At 32.6% G+C, this 19,481-nt stretch overlaps 2 protein-coding genes across 4 annotated transcripts; both read right to left on the bottom strand.

The window, feature by feature from the left end:
- Positions 1-1,691: 1,691 nt before the first annotated feature.
- On the bottom strand, positions 1,692-3,220 carry LOC7475192 (putative F-box protein At1g32420). Its single transcript, XM_002321375.2, has one exon. The coding sequence runs from the start codon at positions 3,150-3,152 to the stop codon at positions 2,013-2,015; it is 1,140 nt and encodes a 379-aa protein (XP_002321411.2). The 5' UTR covers positions 3,153-3,220; the 3' UTR covers positions 1,692-2,012.
- Positions 3,221-5,605: 2,385 nt separating this feature from the next.
- LOC7475191 (uncharacterized) lies at positions 5,606-11,230 on the bottom strand. 3 transcript variants are annotated; one of them, XM_024586574.2, is made up of 7 exons: positions 10,989-11,230; positions 10,833-10,905; positions 9,941-10,435; positions 9,088-9,282; positions 8,281-8,310; positions 6,956-8,065; positions 5,606-6,345 (listed from the first exon to the last, which is right to left on the bottom strand). In XM_024586574.2, exons 3-7 carry the CDS (start codon positions 10,385-10,387, stop codon positions 5,794-5,796), a joined length of 2,334 nt encoding a protein of 777 aa, XP_024442342.1. In that variant the 5' UTR covers positions 10,388-10,435; positions 10,833-10,905; positions 10,989-11,230; the 3' UTR covers positions 5,606-5,793. The 3 variants fall into 3 exon arrangements, with proteins under 3 accessions (XP_024442342.1, XP_002321410.2, XP_024442343.1); XM_002321374.4 differs by having other exon boundaries at positions 10,833-11,230; XM_024586575.2 differs by lacking the exon at positions 10,833-10,905.
- Positions 11,231-19,481: the final 8,251 nt, after the last annotated feature.

Raw genomic sequence — 19,481 nt, 5'->3', positions numbered from 1 at the left:
TCTAAGATAATTATGTGAGTCATTCATATTTGATATAATGATTTTTCAATACTCATAAGTATATATAAAATTTATTAAGAGACCTGCCATATTTATTATCTCATTAATGATATTAATGAGATATTTATCCCTCATTGATGTCGTCGATGCCCTGAATCATTTAGGTAAGGGTTCAAGATTTTTTATCTCTTAAGATAAACTTATATAGATTTTAGAGCATTAATCATCTTAAAACTCAAGAACAAATATCTTTTTTTCTTGAATTTAAAATTTTTTTAAGTTATTTATTGTCTTTCTCATAAATATATTAATTTTATTATTATAGGGTTTTTAAATCTTTCACATTAAAAATGTTTTTGAAGTACTCAAATTTTTACCATAAACCTTAGTTGCCTTAGTCTAAAAAGAAAATATCTAAATATAATAATTAATCATTATTTCAAACACTAAATAACATAATATTTACATATCTTAGATTTTAAGAATACATTACTAACCCAACCCCCAATCCTCAACTACTCTCCAGGAATATGTTCTCCAATAGAACACTAGAGTTCAAATAACAGGATCCAGCCTCCTTCGTTCCCTCCTATCACCAGAATCATCATCAGAATCAGAACTCGGAAAACGATAGAAAAGACCAATTCTCACCATCTTATAATCATTTATCTCACTACTACACCCAAACCCTTCTGACAAAATACGCACGCGCCTGCTGGGGCAATTTGATTCGCTTGATCCATCTGGTAGCAGGATTCCACAGCACATACTCCAAGTCCTTGTAGCATAAAAGTTTTATACAAATCAAACCGCCACAAGAACCTGCTATGGATTTGTCAAGTAATTTTTTCTCTGAATGCGGCACTGTCCTTCATGCATCGTGGAATTCGAACAGGATGGGAAGTTATGGTTTCTGTGTACGGCGGAGAAACGATATTCGAGGGGATAAATTCTTATGGGAATCAGTGAATATAAAAGAGAGGGGCGTTTGGTGGAAAGGTCTTGATGGGCGATTATAAATTTAGGTTTCGTGATGAGAGAAAGCCAGTGTCTGGATACAGACTCGAATCTGATTAAGGACTTGACAGGCAATCTTGAGAGAATGCGATCGTATATATATAAATTTACGTATCTTACGGCAAGAGATGATGAACAACCATTACTTTTTTCCTTTTTCCATGGCGTTTGCTAGGATTGATTTCCAGAGGATTTCATGGGAAAGAGGAGGCAATAGATGTAGGATTGAAGGGCCAGAATTTATGTACCCTAGGGCTCAACTAAGATTTTATAAATGCTATATTTGCCGACCTAGCAATGAGGAACCGACTTCAAGTTTCTTTATATATATATATAAATATTAAAGGGTTGATTAAGATGATTTTGTTTTTATTTTTTCCTTTTAGTTCGAAAGGAAAAGAAGAGGCCTAGGGTAAAAAAAATTCCCTAATTCCGTTATTAGCTATTTTAATTTGTTTAATTAGGCTTAATTATTATGTTTCTAAATGAAATAATATTGTTATAATCATTTATTCCATATTTATTTATCTTATTTTTGGAAAAATATTAAAGTTCTTTCTTTATAGGCATGTCATGATATCACTAGCTAGGTAAAATCTCAAAAGAATTGCTTGCGTGTCAAGAGTTAATCATGATAGTGGACGGTGTCTCAATTCACACACATATATATAAACTGATTCAAAAATGACTTTTATTGAGAAAAAAACATTGTAGTTGAAATTTAAGATTTAAAAGTACTTTAGCAAACCAAGAAAATAGTGCAGAATCCATCACATTGGCTACGAATTCCAAGTGGAACTATCAATTTCCACTGATCACAGATATCAGCAGAATTAATCTCTACAGATGGAGGGTTTTTCTTTCTAGGCAAAATCGAGGGAAAATATAGAAAAAGAGAGATACCTTAGCGTTGATGCATGCAAGGCTAGGCCCTTGACCTACCTTCCCCTTATAGGAAGCCTGCATCACAAAATATTGTAATCTGCATCACAAACTCAGAGAGGGGCATCCTCCAGCATAAGATTGGATGTTCCATCAACTGAAGCTAGAGTCTCCGCATAATCATAAGCTCCAGAACTTGATATTGGAACATCAATGACTTCTTGGCTAATTGGATCATACAAGAAAAAACCATCTTTTTCATTCGGACTCTTCAGGATTATTTTGCCTCTCCATGCCGATATTGGCCATCCAATTCTTGACATTGACCCAACAGTAAGCAACTTACTCCAGCTCTTGATATTACCACCCATTCTACTCTCATTCAGCACCCATAGATCAAAACTTGAGTTTGAACTACCTTCGAGAAATACAAAGAGTCCGAGAGAATCCTTGAATCCAGTGATTGTCATTGAATAGTTCGGACTCGATTGATTCAAACCCGGCAGCTCTATCCTTCTAAACATATCAGTGTCAGAATCAAATGCAAGGACTCCTTCGTTGGCCAAATTTTCTACTCCACTTACCTTCCAATACAAGTCACCCTTCACAGCAACAGCATCGCTAAAGCGACCGCCAAGCAGCGCACCATCTTCAACTGTTCTCCAAGAATCTGTTTTCCAAGAGAACACCAAAGCTCGAACAACAGAATCCACTCGCCTTCGATCGTAACGAGTTATTAGAGTGCGAGGGTGCAAGAAATACCCAATTCTGACTAACTTATAGTCATTAATCTTGCTGCCATAGCCAAACCCTTCAGCAAGAAGATTTATACACTGCTGGGGCCCTGTAACTTTCTTGAACTGTCTGGTAGCAGGATTCCAAAAACCATAATGAAACATACAGCAACCAAAATAGATTTCCATGAATAGCAAACCGCCACAGGAACCCTTAATACGTATACGTGGTTTGAGAGAATGATCCTTCATAGATGGTGGTATATGCACGACACGGAGAGTGGTAGGTTCAGTGTAGTAGAGCATTGATATGGGGAACTCATCGTGAGAAAAATGAAATACGAGGGAGGAGTTTTTGGTGGATTGGTGTAGATGGGAGGTGATAAATCTAGGGTTGGTGATGACGGAGAGCATGGGTTTAGAAACAGATTTGAAACGAAGGAGGGTTTTGACCGGTAGTCTGGAAAGAATATCTATGACCATGTCATTGTTGAAGGAGGAGCAGATGCTAGCCGCCATGGTTTTGGAGTTAGAGCCGGTGGGAACAATCGCTCAAGGGAAAAATATAGGGAGGGCAAGAGGCCTAGGGTTTTATAATAGAGAAGCAGGATTTTATTATATTTTAATGATTTTGTTGACAAATCTTCGGGATTTGGAGCTATCTTTTTTTTTTAATAAAAAACAATTCTACTCTAATATTTTTCCTTTTTGCTGGTCATTGGAAACACGGAAAATCTATATTTAGAAGAGAATGTGGGTTTTATTTATCAAGAAAGAAAAATAAAAATAATATTTTTTAGATTTTTTTATTGTTAATATCAGCATATTAAAAATATCTAAAAACACTTAAAAACATTAATTTAATATTTTTTAAATAAAAAATACTTTAAAAAATAAATTAAAACTCAAAAACAAATACACTCTCAAAAAAAAAATTAATCGCCAGACCTAACCCTTTAAGATTTATAACCGCCTTGTTCATGCATTTATTTTCTCCTTAAATGAATCTAAAAAATAATATTTCTTTTTTTCCTCCAAGCTATTTATTGAGTTTATCAGTTGATATTTTTATGTAAGCTAGTCGTCCTACTATCATTCTATGCTAGGTATTAAGAATTAAGAAATAACAAATCGAGAGGTCAAAGTTTCTTTGACTTGAAAACTGATTTTTTAACTAATTTTTAATTCAAAACATTTAGAAAATATTCTAAGCAATTCGATAAACCGAATCATGTCCTAAAAAACCCAAAAAACCAACCTTGTAATCTTCATAATTTATAGAACCTGTTAGAAATGTAGGTCAACTCGTATTCTTAAAAAGTTTAATTTTTCTTTGTTAAAAATTAAATTTTTTATATGTTTTGGATCGTTTTAATGCGCTGATATTTAAAATAATTTTTTTAAAAATAAAAATATATTATTTTAATATATTTTAACATAAAAAATATTTTAAAAAACAATTTTAAGAATATTTTCTAACAAACCGTATCATATTAAACAATTTTGTCCAATTCTCCTTATTATGAACACTGCTTCCAGCCTCATTCATGAATCATAGCCCACAAATCGAAAAACGGTACATCGGGATTAGTAAATTTGTGTTTTTTTTATCAGGATACGTAGATTTTATTTTTTATTTTAAAATATATTAGAATAATTTTTTTTATTTTTCAAACTAACACACTAAATTTATTAAAAAAACTCTAAAATAATATTAATTTAATATTTTTCAAATCAAACACAGTTATAACCGCAATACAAAACAAGCACGAAGTCATTGATCCCAGTAACATCGAAACACTGATCATTAGGAGAGTACAAACCTATCATTCGCCATATCTGATCACTGGTGCGATTCAAAGGATTAGCGTGCCACTCAAGGCAACATAAGATCCTTCCTTTATTAAGAACCAAAACGAAGAATTTATTTGAGGAGGAATGAGAGATACCACAAAGAGTTATTAAATTTTTATATTTCAAGAAAATTATAATATATCATAATAATAATAATGATGGGATTCAATGATTTCTAAAAATGGATTCGTCTTTGAACTGTCAATGATGTTGCAGTATCTTACATTTATACGTGATTTGTTAATAATAATAATAAATAAAGATAATATTAAGATAATAAAAAATAGAAAACAATTAATCACTTGGATCCTGTATCAATTGCAAGGAAAAGAAGCCTTTATCGTACTGTTATATCGAAACGCTTCAGAATGAATGTCCATAGCCAGCTGACATGGTTGAACTCTCTAGTAGCAGGATCCACAAAACATACTCTGTGTCACAGCAGAGACGATCAAGTTTAATGCAATGCAAAATGCCGCGAGAACCTATAGTGGAATTGATTACATGTCCCGATCGAAATGGATTCCTCATCAAATTTCGTTGAAATGCAGGAGCAGAACCCTTGATGGAGGGGAAACGTTACTGCTTCTGTCTGCTGGAGCAATGATATGGTGTTGGACCAACGGTTGGAAACAGTAAAGATGAGAAGGGCTTCGGGGGACTTGTGGAATTGGGCGAGCAATTGCTTGGATCTCCATGAAGATGCTTAAAATACACTATCCCGGGACAAAGCTGTGAAAACTTGATTTTTGCTATTTCACTATCTGCCTGGTAGACACAGGATAGCATCTGGGCTTGCCTGTTCGACTTTGGATGTGTCACCTTAATTTTTAGATTTAATCTGTTGTTGAAAATCCGTTGTTTCAGAGGCTGCCGCAGTGAAGAAAGGCCGAGCCATCCATTTTTCGTACAATAAGAACTTAATTACTCTTTCGATTTTTGTACAATCTAAGAATATTCAAGGTTAATAGATTATTCGGTCCCCTTGTATCACTGGAGCTAATGGGTTGCATCTTTACACGAAGGAGAACAAAGGGCTCGAATTTTAGTGTAAACAGCTAGGGAAGCAGATATTGCTATCCATGACTTCAAGTCAGCTGAATATGCAGATAGTAATCAATTTGAAACGAGGCTCATTGAATAAAAAGAAAATGCACAGTACAGAAGGCAATATCAAAACATTATGCAGTGAAAGTTGATGTTGAAAAGGGAAGGACTCCTTGATTTTATGATATGCAAGAAATATTGAAGAAAAAAGATGCAGAATTTTCTCTGCGACAACATGAATCTATAAACAAAAATTACTTCACAGATTTCTCTCGAAGAACTCCCAAATTCTCTCTTCCATGTAAATTCGGTCTGTATGCCGACGGGGCATGTGTCGTTCGTCTGGAAAAATTAATAGTTCATAGGGTTTTCCAGCTGCCACGAGTGCATTGACAAGCCTTGCAGTGTGTCTAAAATGCACATTTTCATCAATCATCCCATGCACCAGTAACAACCTCCCTTTTAACTTGTGCACATGATGCATCACAGAGCCGTACTCATAGCCTGTTGGATTCTCATAAGGCAATCCCATGTATTTCTCAGTATAAAATGTGTCATATCCATCCCAGGAGGTTACAGGTGCACCAGAGACTGCACAACAGAAGACATCAGGGAACCTTGCCAAGATCATAGCTGACATATATCCCCCATAACTCCATCCATACAACCCAATATGACCAGCTTTTGCCAGTCCTTGTTTAATGAGCCATTCAGCTCCAGTAAGCTGATCCTCAGCATCAAAGCGGCCGGGATTTCCTTTCAGAGCACCTTCAAACTTTAGCCCACGACGAGCACTTCCTCTGTTATCCAACTGTCAAGGGTGAAAGAAAGACGATTCAGGTAACAAACTTTCTTCACTTAAGAAATATTTAAGATGTTAATGTGAGGCATAAACTTTTTTTGTTTTTGTTATCACCCATTAAGCAACTAATCTATAAGCTAGTGGTTGTAAAATGTTGACCTACGAGATGTCTCCAAGTTAACAAGTATCTACACCAATAAAATGACAGTTCCCAGTCTTTTTCAAGCTCAACTTCCAGACTTGTTAAGTTTCTGTGCATGACTATTGAAACATTAACCACCACCAGTTTCAGATTTGACAACATTCCATCTCCTAAATTTTGGTGACTGAATGAATTCAACATCTAAGTAACATCTATCTTAAGCACATGCATTACAAAAATGTGAGCTTCCATTCAGCAAAACGAGCAGCAAATATCACAAATTGGGAGCATGCTTAAGCTGGGGATTCGAACAGGCAACTATCTATGGATACAAACAGCAGAATTGAACCATTTATGTGATTTTAGGTAAGAAAGTAACAAATATCCTAATTAGTCTGACTAGATGAGGAGCCAAAAACAATAAAATCAAAATCAAATCAAGTACACAGCCAATACGTCTATGTTTAAAACACTAACCTTCCACACTAAGATGCCTTTGCTCCGAAGATATTGTGCTCTCATGTCAACTGTACTTATCCAAGAATCACATACATACTGTACACTGGGGCCACCATACACACTGATCAAGGTTTTGTATGGTGGCGGTCCAAATCTAGTTGGGTCAGGCTCATATAAAGCCCCATACAATATGGTCCCATCGTTTGCCTGTATCTGAACTATCTTTGGAGGCTCAAGTTCCAGCCTTTTAAATCTTGGAATGGTGAAAGCCTGTTCAAACAGAGGCATAATTTCTCTTCCATCGATCAAGGAGCAGAGCAAAACTCTAGGGGGACAATCGAGGGAATCGTGGATATCAACAAAATTCTGCAAGTGGTGATCAAGCACAACCGAGTGTTTCCCCTTACCATTTGTTAATCTCACTGGAGCCTGCAAGGCGTTTTTTTCATCTGGGAACAGTTTAGCACGATAAAGATGCGATTCCAATGGCCCATCTCGAGTTGCAGTAAAATATATCATTCCAGCAGCCTCATTTACACCAGCAATTTGCTCAACCATCCAGTCACCTTCAGTAATTGGTCCTAAGCATGTCCCATTTGCATCATGCAGATACAAATGTCTAAATCCTGTCTTTTCACTCGCCCAAATGAATCCTTCAGAATATTTAGTGATTCCTTTGTCCAGAGGAGTGAAGCAGTCATGTAAATTAATCCATGGGAATTGTTCTTCCACATATATGACTTCTTTTCTCCCCGCCTTGATATCAAACTTAATAAGTTTTAATTTTGAATGAGACCTGTTCAAAACTTGAGCTATGAGAATATTTCCATGCATCCAATTGATTCTGGCCAAATATTCATCCTCGTTATCTGGTTTTTCTGTTCCTCCACAGAGAAGATCCAACCAAGTTACAGAACCACCATGAACAGAAACTACCCCGAGGTGAACTTTGACATTTGAAGCTCCTGCAAAGGGATAAGGATGGTCTTCCTGTGCTTCTGAACCAACAGAGCTTTTGCCTTGGTGCATAATTCTAAAAAGAGGTATCTCAGATGAATCAACTTGTGTAAATGCAATAAATTGGCTGTCAAGTGACCACCAGTAACCATTCTTCCGGTCCATTTCCTCCTGCAATCAATAAATTAAAAACCTCAGGTAAAAAGTTCAATTGTACTCACTTAGAAATAGAACCCACAGAATCCAATACCATTGTAAAATCAACCTAGCAGCTGAAAATAAGTAATTTAAGTTCTGCTGAAAAGTAAAAGTATTTGCAAACCAGCAGTGTCTAAGTTAACATATGTGTGGAGATGACAAGCCAAGAGTAAGGATGAAGTTCTCACCTGAGCTATATATTCAGCAATGCCATGAGTCTGTGAAGTAAGAAAAAAAAAAAACAATGTCATATTCAGTTCAGAAAAATGATGCAGAACAAATGAAAATAAAACAATCAAATAATTATCGATTACCAAAACCAAATATTATTGTATTATTTCACAGGTTAACTTATCAACATTTCTAGCTTATGATGGTGGCCTTGTTTTGAGTTTGAGCATGATAAAAAGCTGTCAGAATAATACACCATAAATGTAGCATTTAAAATAGATGATTTTGGGTAAGCGAAAATCTATGAACAAAGCCAGGTAAAAAGAGTACAATTAAAACTCTCTCAATTCCTGTGCATTTTTAATTCTGCTGTAGAGAGAAAGTCAAGCAAACCAATACTGAGAAAACTGACAGTTTCTATTCTGTCCAAATATCTGATGGGTCAAATTGGAAAGAAAGGAGTTAATTAACAATGGTTTAGTGGCGGATACGGCACTAGATAGTGATGTAGGGGGAAATGCATGGAGCAGATCCTACATGTTGGAAATTCAAATTCATAGGGTACAATGAGTGATAATTATTGTGTAATTAGAATCAAATATATGCCACAAACAGTTGAAGAGAAGTTCATCAATAGGATTTAGATAGATCGGTGATTCGGTAAATAAAGACTGATGGATACATGTAATCATAATGATATTGATAGCTCATAACATCAGATATTACTCTATGGACAGGATCCATAGTTCCAATAGTTAACACACGTCATCGATAAAATCATAAATTATCCAACCTCCAGCAGATACCAATAATTTGAAACTTACCACTGTATTTCCCTGAGCACCATGTGTTAATTGTTTGGACTCATTGAACAAGAAATTTAGAACATGCAGCTCACTGTCCCGTACATAAGCAAGCATGGTACCGTCAGGAGAGATATGCGGATCGATAATAGGTGATAATGAGGAGCTAGGAAGCTTGAGCTCGGGTTTGGGAGAGTAGAGTTCCTGTAAATAAATCTGTAAATACAGAAAAGGTAATATCATCAGCAGAGCTGACTGATTTCAACTTGTGGCTTTGCATGTAAATATATTAGGCTATTATATTTACAAATTGCTCCTGATCCATATGTACAAAGCACTAAAAATTATCATGCAGTTTAAAAAATCAAGTTAATTGAACTGACTTAACTGCATTCGATTCCACCATATTGCAAAAGTAACATAAGAGATACTTCTGGCAACTATATAAACATGAATTAGACAACCTAGCAAAAAGTACAAATGTGTTTGACGTAGAAACAAGAGAATTCTATAGCATGAGAGTAATATGATCATACGAGGTTTCCCAATGAAATAAGAAATTGCAGTGTTATGTGATCCCAGGGATTTAAAGTGGGACCCCATAAAAGAAATTATTTTTCTTGAATTCAAAAATCATAGAGCAATTTACCAACTCCACAAGTTCAATTAGAACACTTCTCCATTACTTCAAAATTCAAACCTAAAGGAAAATCTATGTACAATGTACTTTACAGTAAACAGATTAAAATAAAAGGTTCCCAGCTACCAAACTGCAAGGATTAGAAAGCGGACAGTGACATTAACTGTTTAAACTTTAAAAAATAATTACTGGGAATCATATACAGTGATAAGTAAAAGAAGTGAGTGAACAAACCCCTGCAGGCAATGGCACCATAATTGCTTTCTTCTTCAAGCCTGTCTTCACCCATTCATACCGTGTCACTCCCAGCCCACGTTCTCTCAACCTCTCCCTCCGCAGCTTCTCTTCCGCTGATATATTACTCTCATCGAGTCCGCCATCAGGGGGACCAAAAAACAATTCTTGCTTGCCATTCTTGAGATCAAAAGCAAAAACCTTCCTACTCAAGGTGTGATCAGGACTAAATAAGCAAGTAACTAAACTATCATCAGCACTAAAACCTATCGAAGTCGGCGCCACATATCCAGGCAACGGTGATTGCACTATCTCTTCAATAGGAAAAAGAATGCTGTCCTCAACATTTTGTGGGGTGGTGTTGTCAGTCAAAGGCATATTGTTACTTAATGATCTCAAACGCTTCAATTTCTTGTTCTCGCTCTCGTTCTCATCAACTGATTGCATTACAAATGAACTACACTTCTATCTACTAAATGGCAAGGCAGCATGAACCTAAACCACCCAAAAAAAATTCAAAAAACCAATTAAATATTTTTTTTGTTACTTCAAAATTTAAAAGAAAAAAAATGAACTGGCTAACATAAATCAAGTTTCTGAAACAAATTAACTGAGATTAAAAGGTGAAACTTTTTTATTCAAACAAAACAGCATTAACTGTAAAGTAGCAAACTTCATCACCTCTTAATCTTTACCCCCATTTTCTCACTAATCAAAGTGAAAAATAAAGCAAAACCCAGTTTAGAATTAATCAGCATTAGTCAAAGTTCCATTTTTTTTTCTCATTTCCCACTTATTTTTTCTTGAATTTCTCAGCAGCCACAAACAGAGAAAAAAAAACAAAAATAATTAAAAGACACAAATAAAAATCATTAATCCAAATGACAATTACCTGCTAAGAAACTTCACTGATTACTTCACTATCAAGAGCAACAATCAAGTGGATCCAATCACATGCTACTAAACTGCCTCGATCACCATCATCAAAATCAAAACTTTTCAGCTAAGAAAAACTTTTCAAAAAGAGGAATCGAATTATAATATTTACCTCAAAAGAGAAATGATTTCATCAGCCATGAAAGTGAACCCAAAAGAGAGATTTTAAAGATTCTGATTCCTGGGAAACATCAAAGTGCTACTTAGATTGTGAATCTTGAATTCCTAGCGGAATTGGATTCTCTCTTTTTAAGTTACAGAGAAGAAGAGATCTATTAAAAAGGGAAATTCCTTCTTTTTTTTTCTTGAGGAAATTTGGAACCTGAAATCCATTCAGTTGAATTCTCGATATGGATATAAATTATGGTGAAACAAGGTTTTAAATTTTTTGTTTATTACACGCGTTAATGAAAGCGCGTTGTGTTTAGTGAGTGATCAAAGCACGAGTGTTCCGGAAAAAAATAATAATAAGAATTTTTTATTTAGAGTTTTTTTCACATAATTTTATCTATTTTTTTAAATAAATCTCAAAAATTTTAATGAAATGTTATTATTTACTACCTTGACATTATAAAATTCCTCATTTTTTTTAATAGTTTGAGTTATTAGATTATTAGATCAACATGAATTAATTATTTTTATTTAAAATAATATCTTTTTATTTTTTTTAATTTCTTAGAATTTACATAATCAAGTTATACTTTGGATCAACTGAATCATAGTTTAATTCATTGAATCATTCAATTTTAATTAAAATAATATTTAAAATAATTTAAAATAAAAATTATTTTAAATCAATATCTAATCAATTTATTAAGTCAAGATGGGATTGGGATTTATAACTTATATTTTAGTGAATCATGATGGAGGTGGGGGGAAATTGTTAGATCATGTGCATGGAAATGATTGTAATAATGTTTGGAATGATGAATAAAACATGATTTGGCACATTAATCTCATGGAAAGGTAAATTCATGAATTATATCAACACACTCTTTAAAAAGATGAATTGACTACAAAGGCACTGAAATAAAAATTCAGATGAATTTACACAATCCATTGTTAGGATACAGAGTGGAAAAAAAAAATAGTGGCAGAGAGAGTTTTACATGAACTCCTTTTTTTTCTTTTTTAATTATATATTTTTTTTCAATCCCTCCTTTTATTTTAACTTTGTTTCTTTTTTTTTAATTAAGAGAACTCTTAAGTTGTTTTCAGATCAGTTAAGTCAACCGAATCACATTAAAACAACCCTCACACGATTTAATTTCAAATCAAAGTTAAGTAAGAGGTTTTTTCCCTACCAGTTTTGATATTTTTTTTCTCAAATTTTTTTCTAGATTTTTTTTCACGGTTGACTAGGTTGTTTTTAAACTAACCAAGTCAATTTGATCATGTTGGAGTAACTTTTATACGATTTAATTTTAAAACTAGGCTAAATAAAAAGTTGAATCGGAAGGTTTTTATGTCAATTTCATTATATTTTTTTTTTCAATTTCATCCTTGTATTTTTTTTATCAGTCAATGAAAATGTTTTTGATCCGGTTAAGTAGTTAGATCATGTATGGACAATATCTCCACTGAGTAATTTTAAACTAGATAAATGGTAAAATTAGAAGATTTCAAGATTAATTCGTTAAATCAAGTTTAATAAAAATATTAAAAAGTTTTCTAAGACTTCAATATTTTATATTATATTAAAAAAAATTAACTCGACATTCAATGTATCACATACATGTAAACTGGTATTAGTTTAAAAAACTTATGAACTGATAAAAAGAAAAGAAACCTCCAGCTTAACTATGAGCCAAATAGCTAACCAATATCCACTTGATTATAAATAAAACATGTGATTTAAAGTTGGATATGTAATTAAATTAAAGTTATTGAAAAAAAAGATAAAATTATAGTTTATTCAGTAATATAAAATTATTTTTTTGTTTGAATAAAAAATTAGAAAATATGTTTATTTTATAGAAAATGAAGAATAATTTTTCCACCCAAAAAATAAAAACATATGTCAAGATTACAATGATTTTTCATAAGAAATTGAAACCGTAATTTTCAACAATCATTTGCATATGTGATAATCTAAGTATAAAATATTAATTTTATTTAATTCTAAGTATAAAAATTATCTTGAAATTTTTTTAATTAAAAATTAAAATTCTATATTACTAATAAAACAAATAAATCAATGACACTAAACATTTATAAATCCAGAAAAATATTTTATATTGGATTTTTAACAAGACAAATGAGTTTATGACACTAATCAAATATAAACATATATAAAAAATAATTTTAATGTTTTGCATTTCTAAAAAATTTTGTGTATAAAATAAGAATACAATATTATTCATAATTGTTTTTCATTTAAAAAACAGTTAAAAAAAAACTTATAAAAAACATAATTTAAGTTGAACACCTTGCCTGTCACTGGCCAGGGAGAACATCCAATTACGGTGTTCTAGCTGCAGAGAATTAAACAAAAGCCTATAATGAATGTCCGCGAGTTTTCTCACGCGAGATACAAGCGCGTGAAAACCAAATACGACAGAATTTAGGTAATTCAGGCAAAAAGAGTTTTATTCTAAAAGATGTCTCACAGGTGACAAAAAAGAAAAAACAATTGTAACCCTAAATAAATAATTTCTATTTATTTACTGGAAATGTGAAATATTTCCACAATTTTAAGAAATAAAAACACTTTTTTTTATTAGAAAACATTTTCCCTTCACCTATTTTTCAAAAATTCTTCAAAAACTATTAATTGAAAAGGACTTTCTCCACTTTTTAATATATTTTAAATCGAAGCGTAATATATTAATTTTTTTCCCATTTTCTTCTAAAATATAATATATCAATTGAATTCCTTATTTTTTAGATATTTTATTGACGGAGTCCTACTTTTGTCCATACACGTCAATATTTTTCATTAAAATCCCTCGAAGGCTGTACTATATTAACGGGTATGGATAGAGAAGGATCGATTTGAGAAAATGTCTTGTATTGGGACGAAATTGGGAGCTGGACAATAACTTACGGACCAAAATTAAGGTTTATAAAAGGAAAAGAAATAAAGACACGACAGATTCCTACAGCCAAAGTGAAAAGCGCTGGTTCACTGTCCATGCTCCACGTGTATTTTTCTTAAAAGCCATGGAGCTCTTTTTGTTGCCTGATGGTGTAGATTAGGACCTCCATTGATGTTAAATCCTCAATCAAATCCCTCGATGTGTGGTGAGTATATCTTGAATTGGCCAATGAAGGGTTGCCAGGTCCCATCTTTTAATGCTTGATTTTGGGTTCATTTCTATAATATTGGACCCACCATGTACGGTCTTGTCTTGTTGCTCATTTATTATTCATGGTAATAACATAATCTAGGGCATAACAATTTTATAATAAAAAAAATAGAGATACTCGATATAAAAAGAAGAAGAAGATATATTCTTTTATTTATTTTTTATTTTAAAATAATATAAAGACAGATTATGTAAATGGTTGGCATAATTTGGTTGATGATAAAGACTCTAGAGTTGACTAAAAAAAATTTATATTAAAAGTATTACACTCAACTGATAATAAAAACCAGATGGATTGATATGAAAAACTTATAATTTTTAATTAAATTTAGATTTTTGAATTGATATGAAAAATTTATAATTTATAATTAAATTTAAATTTTATTTTAATTTAGATTACTTGTCGGCTCATAAATAAATTATAATCTAGTTAGCTTATTCAAACCTAACCAAGTTAACATTAAAAAATTCAATAAAAAAAAGAGAAGATATTTAATTTAAGTTTTGATCATCGGATACTTCATGATTGAGCACAAAAATATAATAATCAAGATTCTTTTGCCTTTAATTACCCATAGGCATGTATGGCTATGATCGTGGGGGCAACCCCATGTATAGAATCTGTAGCCATAGCCATGGACCGTATGGGGTTCCGACAATCATTAATTTCCAGCAAGAAAATGACGTGTAGGTGTCTGTCTCCTTTTCACTTCCATTCCTGATCATCTTCTTCAATCCAGAACTTAGCTTGTTTGGCAGTGTAATTACGAGTATTTTTTAAATAATTTTTATATTAAAATACATGTTTATAATATTTTTTTATTTTTTAAAAATTATTTTTGATATTAGCATATCAAAACGATTTAAAATGTACAAATCATATTAAATTTTAACAAAAAACAAAAAAAAAATTTTAATTTTTTAAAAACACGGATTGAACCGCGTTTCCAAACATACTCGAAATCCAACGCAGGTCACAAGATTGTGAGGGAGCTGCTTGCCTTTCTATGGTCGGCAATGTTGACCCCTCTGTCTCGTTGTGTTTGTTCTTTTTTTCCCTAGTTTGAATTCGAGGTTTTTGTTTTTTTTTTAATCATGTTTGTATTATTTTTATATTTTTAAATTTTTTTAACATATTGATGTAAAAAATAAATTTTAAAAAATAAAAAATATATTATTTTAATATATTTTTAAATAAAAAATATTTTTTAAAATAAACCATCACCCCAGTCATAATCACTGCCTTCTTCTCCTAATATCAACTCAGTTAATAACAGTTTTTTTTTCTTTCCTCATTTTTTGTTGTTTGGACACATCTATTGTTCCTGCATTTTGTTTTAATTTTAGGGATCAGCTAACTTAAGCAGGACTCGATTCCCATAATTAACTGGGTAAACCATTTATTGTATATTATATCGTTATTAAACATATTTCAGATTCAAGGCTTATGTGATTTCACCTCAAATAATTTAATGTTCTAGTAATATAGTTCAAAATCATGGTTTCAATCATAGTTTTATTATCTATTTGGGAGTGAGGTTCAAACAAAAATTTATTAAAATTTATTTTTTTATTTAAAATTAATTTTTTATACTTTTAGATCGTTTTGAAGTGCTGATATAAAAAAAATAAAAAATATTATTTTGATGCACTTCTAAACAAAAAATACTTTAAAAAATAATCACTACTATACTCTCAAACACCATTTTAATTGCAATTCTTGCCGAGATTGTGAAGATAACATTACAACAAATACAAAAGGAGTTTAGTGTGCTACTATTCATCATTTTACTGTTCATCCAGACACGAATTATTGTGGATTGGAGCAATGTAATGATGAAATTGTCATTGCCAAAAAAATTTGCTAAGCATGCATTGGGGGTATGATTGTCTTTTCTAGAAATACATTTGGTATTGAAAGAATGATTGCGGACAAAATGGTCCGTTCAAGTTTTTTGGGCTACAATATAGATATTGATTTGCCTTTCAAGGCATAAAATTTTAACCTTTGGGTTAGAGGTTTCTTTTTTCTTTTTTAAAAAATAAACAGTGAAGATACAACCATGCCTCTGAAGGGGTGAATATGCATGTGTTGAGGGCTTCTCCATTTTTTTCTTTTATTGAAACAATTAAAATTGTAAATATCATGTGGGGTTGCCATACCCACGTGCCTTCAGTCTAACAATCTTTGGGTTTGAGGTTTCTTTTATTTTTTTTTATAAAATAAACAGTGAAGATACAACCATGTCCCTGAGAAGGGAAAAATATGCGTATGTTGAGAGGCTTCTCTGTCGTTTTCTTTTATTGAAACATGTCAAATACAGAAATTACCCTTGAGTTTTTTAAAAAATAAGGTTGCATGCAAGGGTGTTTTCATCGTTTCCTTATGGTTTTATTATAAATACCATGTAGGTTAGAAGTAAATGAGTATTTATATGTATATAAATTACTCAAGGTGCTTGGATGTGGTGGTTAGCCAAATCTATAGTAATATGAGTTTGACATATTTACTAGATCCAAAACATCCAGACCTGGTAGTACGTTCACAAATCTAACTTTCAATTTTTATTATAATAACTATTTATATTTTTTATAAATCGACTCGCAACAACATACGAGCCATCTATCTATGCTGGCTATTTATGGTATAATGTAATAGACAACTAGATGCATTATACGAGGATTCTAACCAAAAACATTAAAACACAAATTAGGAAAAAATGTAAAGTATTAGAAATAAAATATTGAATTTCTTAAATTACTAATGACCCTTACTTTTATGTAATAATAATTATTGTAGTCACCCTCACCTCTATCACATCACACGTAGCGGATAATTAACCACCGACAGGCTGAGATTCGACACATAACTGCGTTTTAATGCTGTGCTCCTATTTTTTTCTCAAAAAATAAAATAAAATTATATGCTCCTAAGTCCTATCATAGACAAGTTCGAGAGTAAAGTTCCCAGAACTAGGCCCAGGTATTCAAAGGGATGGACAGGAGTTTCCTACTTTCCTACACCCACCAACCATGGCTATGGAAGCCCTGTTAAGGCTAGGGCCAAGCTTCAAGCTAGATGCAAATTCAGTCCAATTGCTCGAGTAGAAAACTAAAACATGGTTTTGAACTCTTTGTTAACCCATCTCAAGATTTTGATACAAAATCCATCTAGTTTGAGCAGATTTTGATATCTATAAATTCAAATAATACTATAGATTAATTCATGATCTAGTTGATTCAGCCAAACTGCCAAACCCATACGAGATCCAAGCAAGTCGACTCTAAAGTTAAGCTGTACAGTCTCTTCATTAAAGAACAGATGCAGAAGGTTTAAGATGGCTAAAAAGCAGCACCTTGTAAATCAGGTCTAGGCTGCAGTCAAGAGGGTTGTAAACTCAACTCCTCCTGCCTCTTGTATTGATGCTCGAGTAGATATTCCGACATCTTTTATGTAGAACTGATCATTCAAAAGTGCGTCATTGCGAGAAACTACATGATTGATGCCCTTCTGCTACATTTCGGAATCTTCCAGTTTGGAACTTAGCACAAAGGAAAGGCCATGTATGAATCAATGATTTTATTATTCAAGTTCAAGGGGAAAAAGGTTTGGAAACACATACTAGCTTTGAGGATTAAATATAGTCATAATTGAAGGACTCGATTATCTACAGAATTATGTAAGTTTGTGTAGAATCCACTGAATTCTGCTGCACAAATCTATCTGTCATCTTCCCTTTTCTCTTCATTACTAACATTTGTGCAGAATCCACTGAATTCTGCTGCACAAATCTTCCTCTTTCTCTTTCTCTTCATTGCTAGTGCAGAATCCACTGAATTCTACTGCACAAATCTATCTGTCATCTTCCTCTTTCTCTTCATTGCTAACATTTGGAACGTGCTACGTACTTTGAATACGGCAGTCATGTTTTTTATAAGAGAAGGATTCTTCGTCACAATTTCCTTCCACTCTTCCGGATCTTAATTTTCCCATGAGCTTTTTGTTGGGAAATTGTTTAGTAAAACCAATTAAACAGATCTGGATATATAAAAACATGAACAAAAAACATTAAATAAAAGATAAAAGTACTTATTAAAATTATGCCAAAGGATTGTACCCTTATGCAATTATTTTCCTAGATAATTTTATATTTTAATAATTTTTTTTTCTTAGCTTTAGGTTTTTTTTATTATGTTGGTTTTTATCTCTATATAAATATTTGATATATTGATTTTTTCATCGTATTATTAAATCACAAACTTTAGACTTTTCTCTACCTTTTTTTCTATAATTTATAACTATAATCTCAGGTCTTGAAAACGATGAATTGTTTGTCAATCGGCGTTTACAGGCCCACCAACATGCATTTTTGTCTAGAAAAAGTGGCCTTACAGTGGATCTTGTTTTCAACTGGTGCATTCGGACCGAAGATCGAACAAATTTCCTGAACTCAATCACTCCATCGCACTGCATAAATGCTAGAAGTAGATGCTGTAAGAGAATAATATGAATTATTAGATCTTAGACTCTCAATGATAGTTTCAAGTTTTTGTGTTCGAGCAAGAATCTCTAGGAGCATAAATATCTAAAACCCATTAACGAGATAAGACTTAAAAGCTGAAAAGATGCAGCACTACCTTTGATTTTTCTGTGCCAAGGAAAGTTAAATTTCTCAGCATTATAAAAACGGTCGGCATTCTGCTTTCATACACCCTTTTTGCAAATAGTTTCTTCTTCTTGTTTCTGAAGAGTGCAAGCTGAAGTTCTTTAACATGAGAAAAAAACAGACATTATCAATGACTGAGCAGCTTAGTTTCTTAAAGAGTAACTGCAATCAACTAAAGCTATATTTCACATTCCAATAGCCAATCTTACATAAATTAATAGTTGTTTTAAACATTATACAAAATGATAATTTTTGCAGGACATACAGATAAGACATGGGAAAGTGTGTCTGGCTAAATCGATTTCACTGATCAAGGAATAATGCAGGGGCAATGCTTGTGGAAAAGTAACTGGAATATCCATTGAAGTATATCTAGGAAGTAAGCAGAGGCAACTTCAGCCAGGAGTTTGCATGAATCATCTTGTTGATAATGCACTCAAAAGGCATTTCAGCAACAAGAACAGTCAGCTCATCATCCCCTGGTGTCTGTTTAGATATCTTTGACTGGTAGCAACCCATGAAGACAGCTAACACAAGTCACTCGGAAAATTTATTGGCAATCAGTAGGCTCATACCAAAGGTACAACTTGAAAACCCCGCATGGCAATTGTGAAGGAATATCCTAGATTG

The sequence above is a fragment of the Populus trichocarpa genome, chromosome 15, assembly GCF_000002775.5.
Source record: "Populus trichocarpa isolate Nisqually-1 chromosome 15, P.trichocarpa_v4.1, whole genome shotgun sequence".
Classification (NCBI taxonomy): domain Eukaryota; kingdom Viridiplantae; phylum Streptophyta; class Magnoliopsida; order Malpighiales; family Salicaceae; genus Populus; species Populus trichocarpa.
This window is presented reverse-complemented; position numbering and strand designations above follow the sequence as displayed.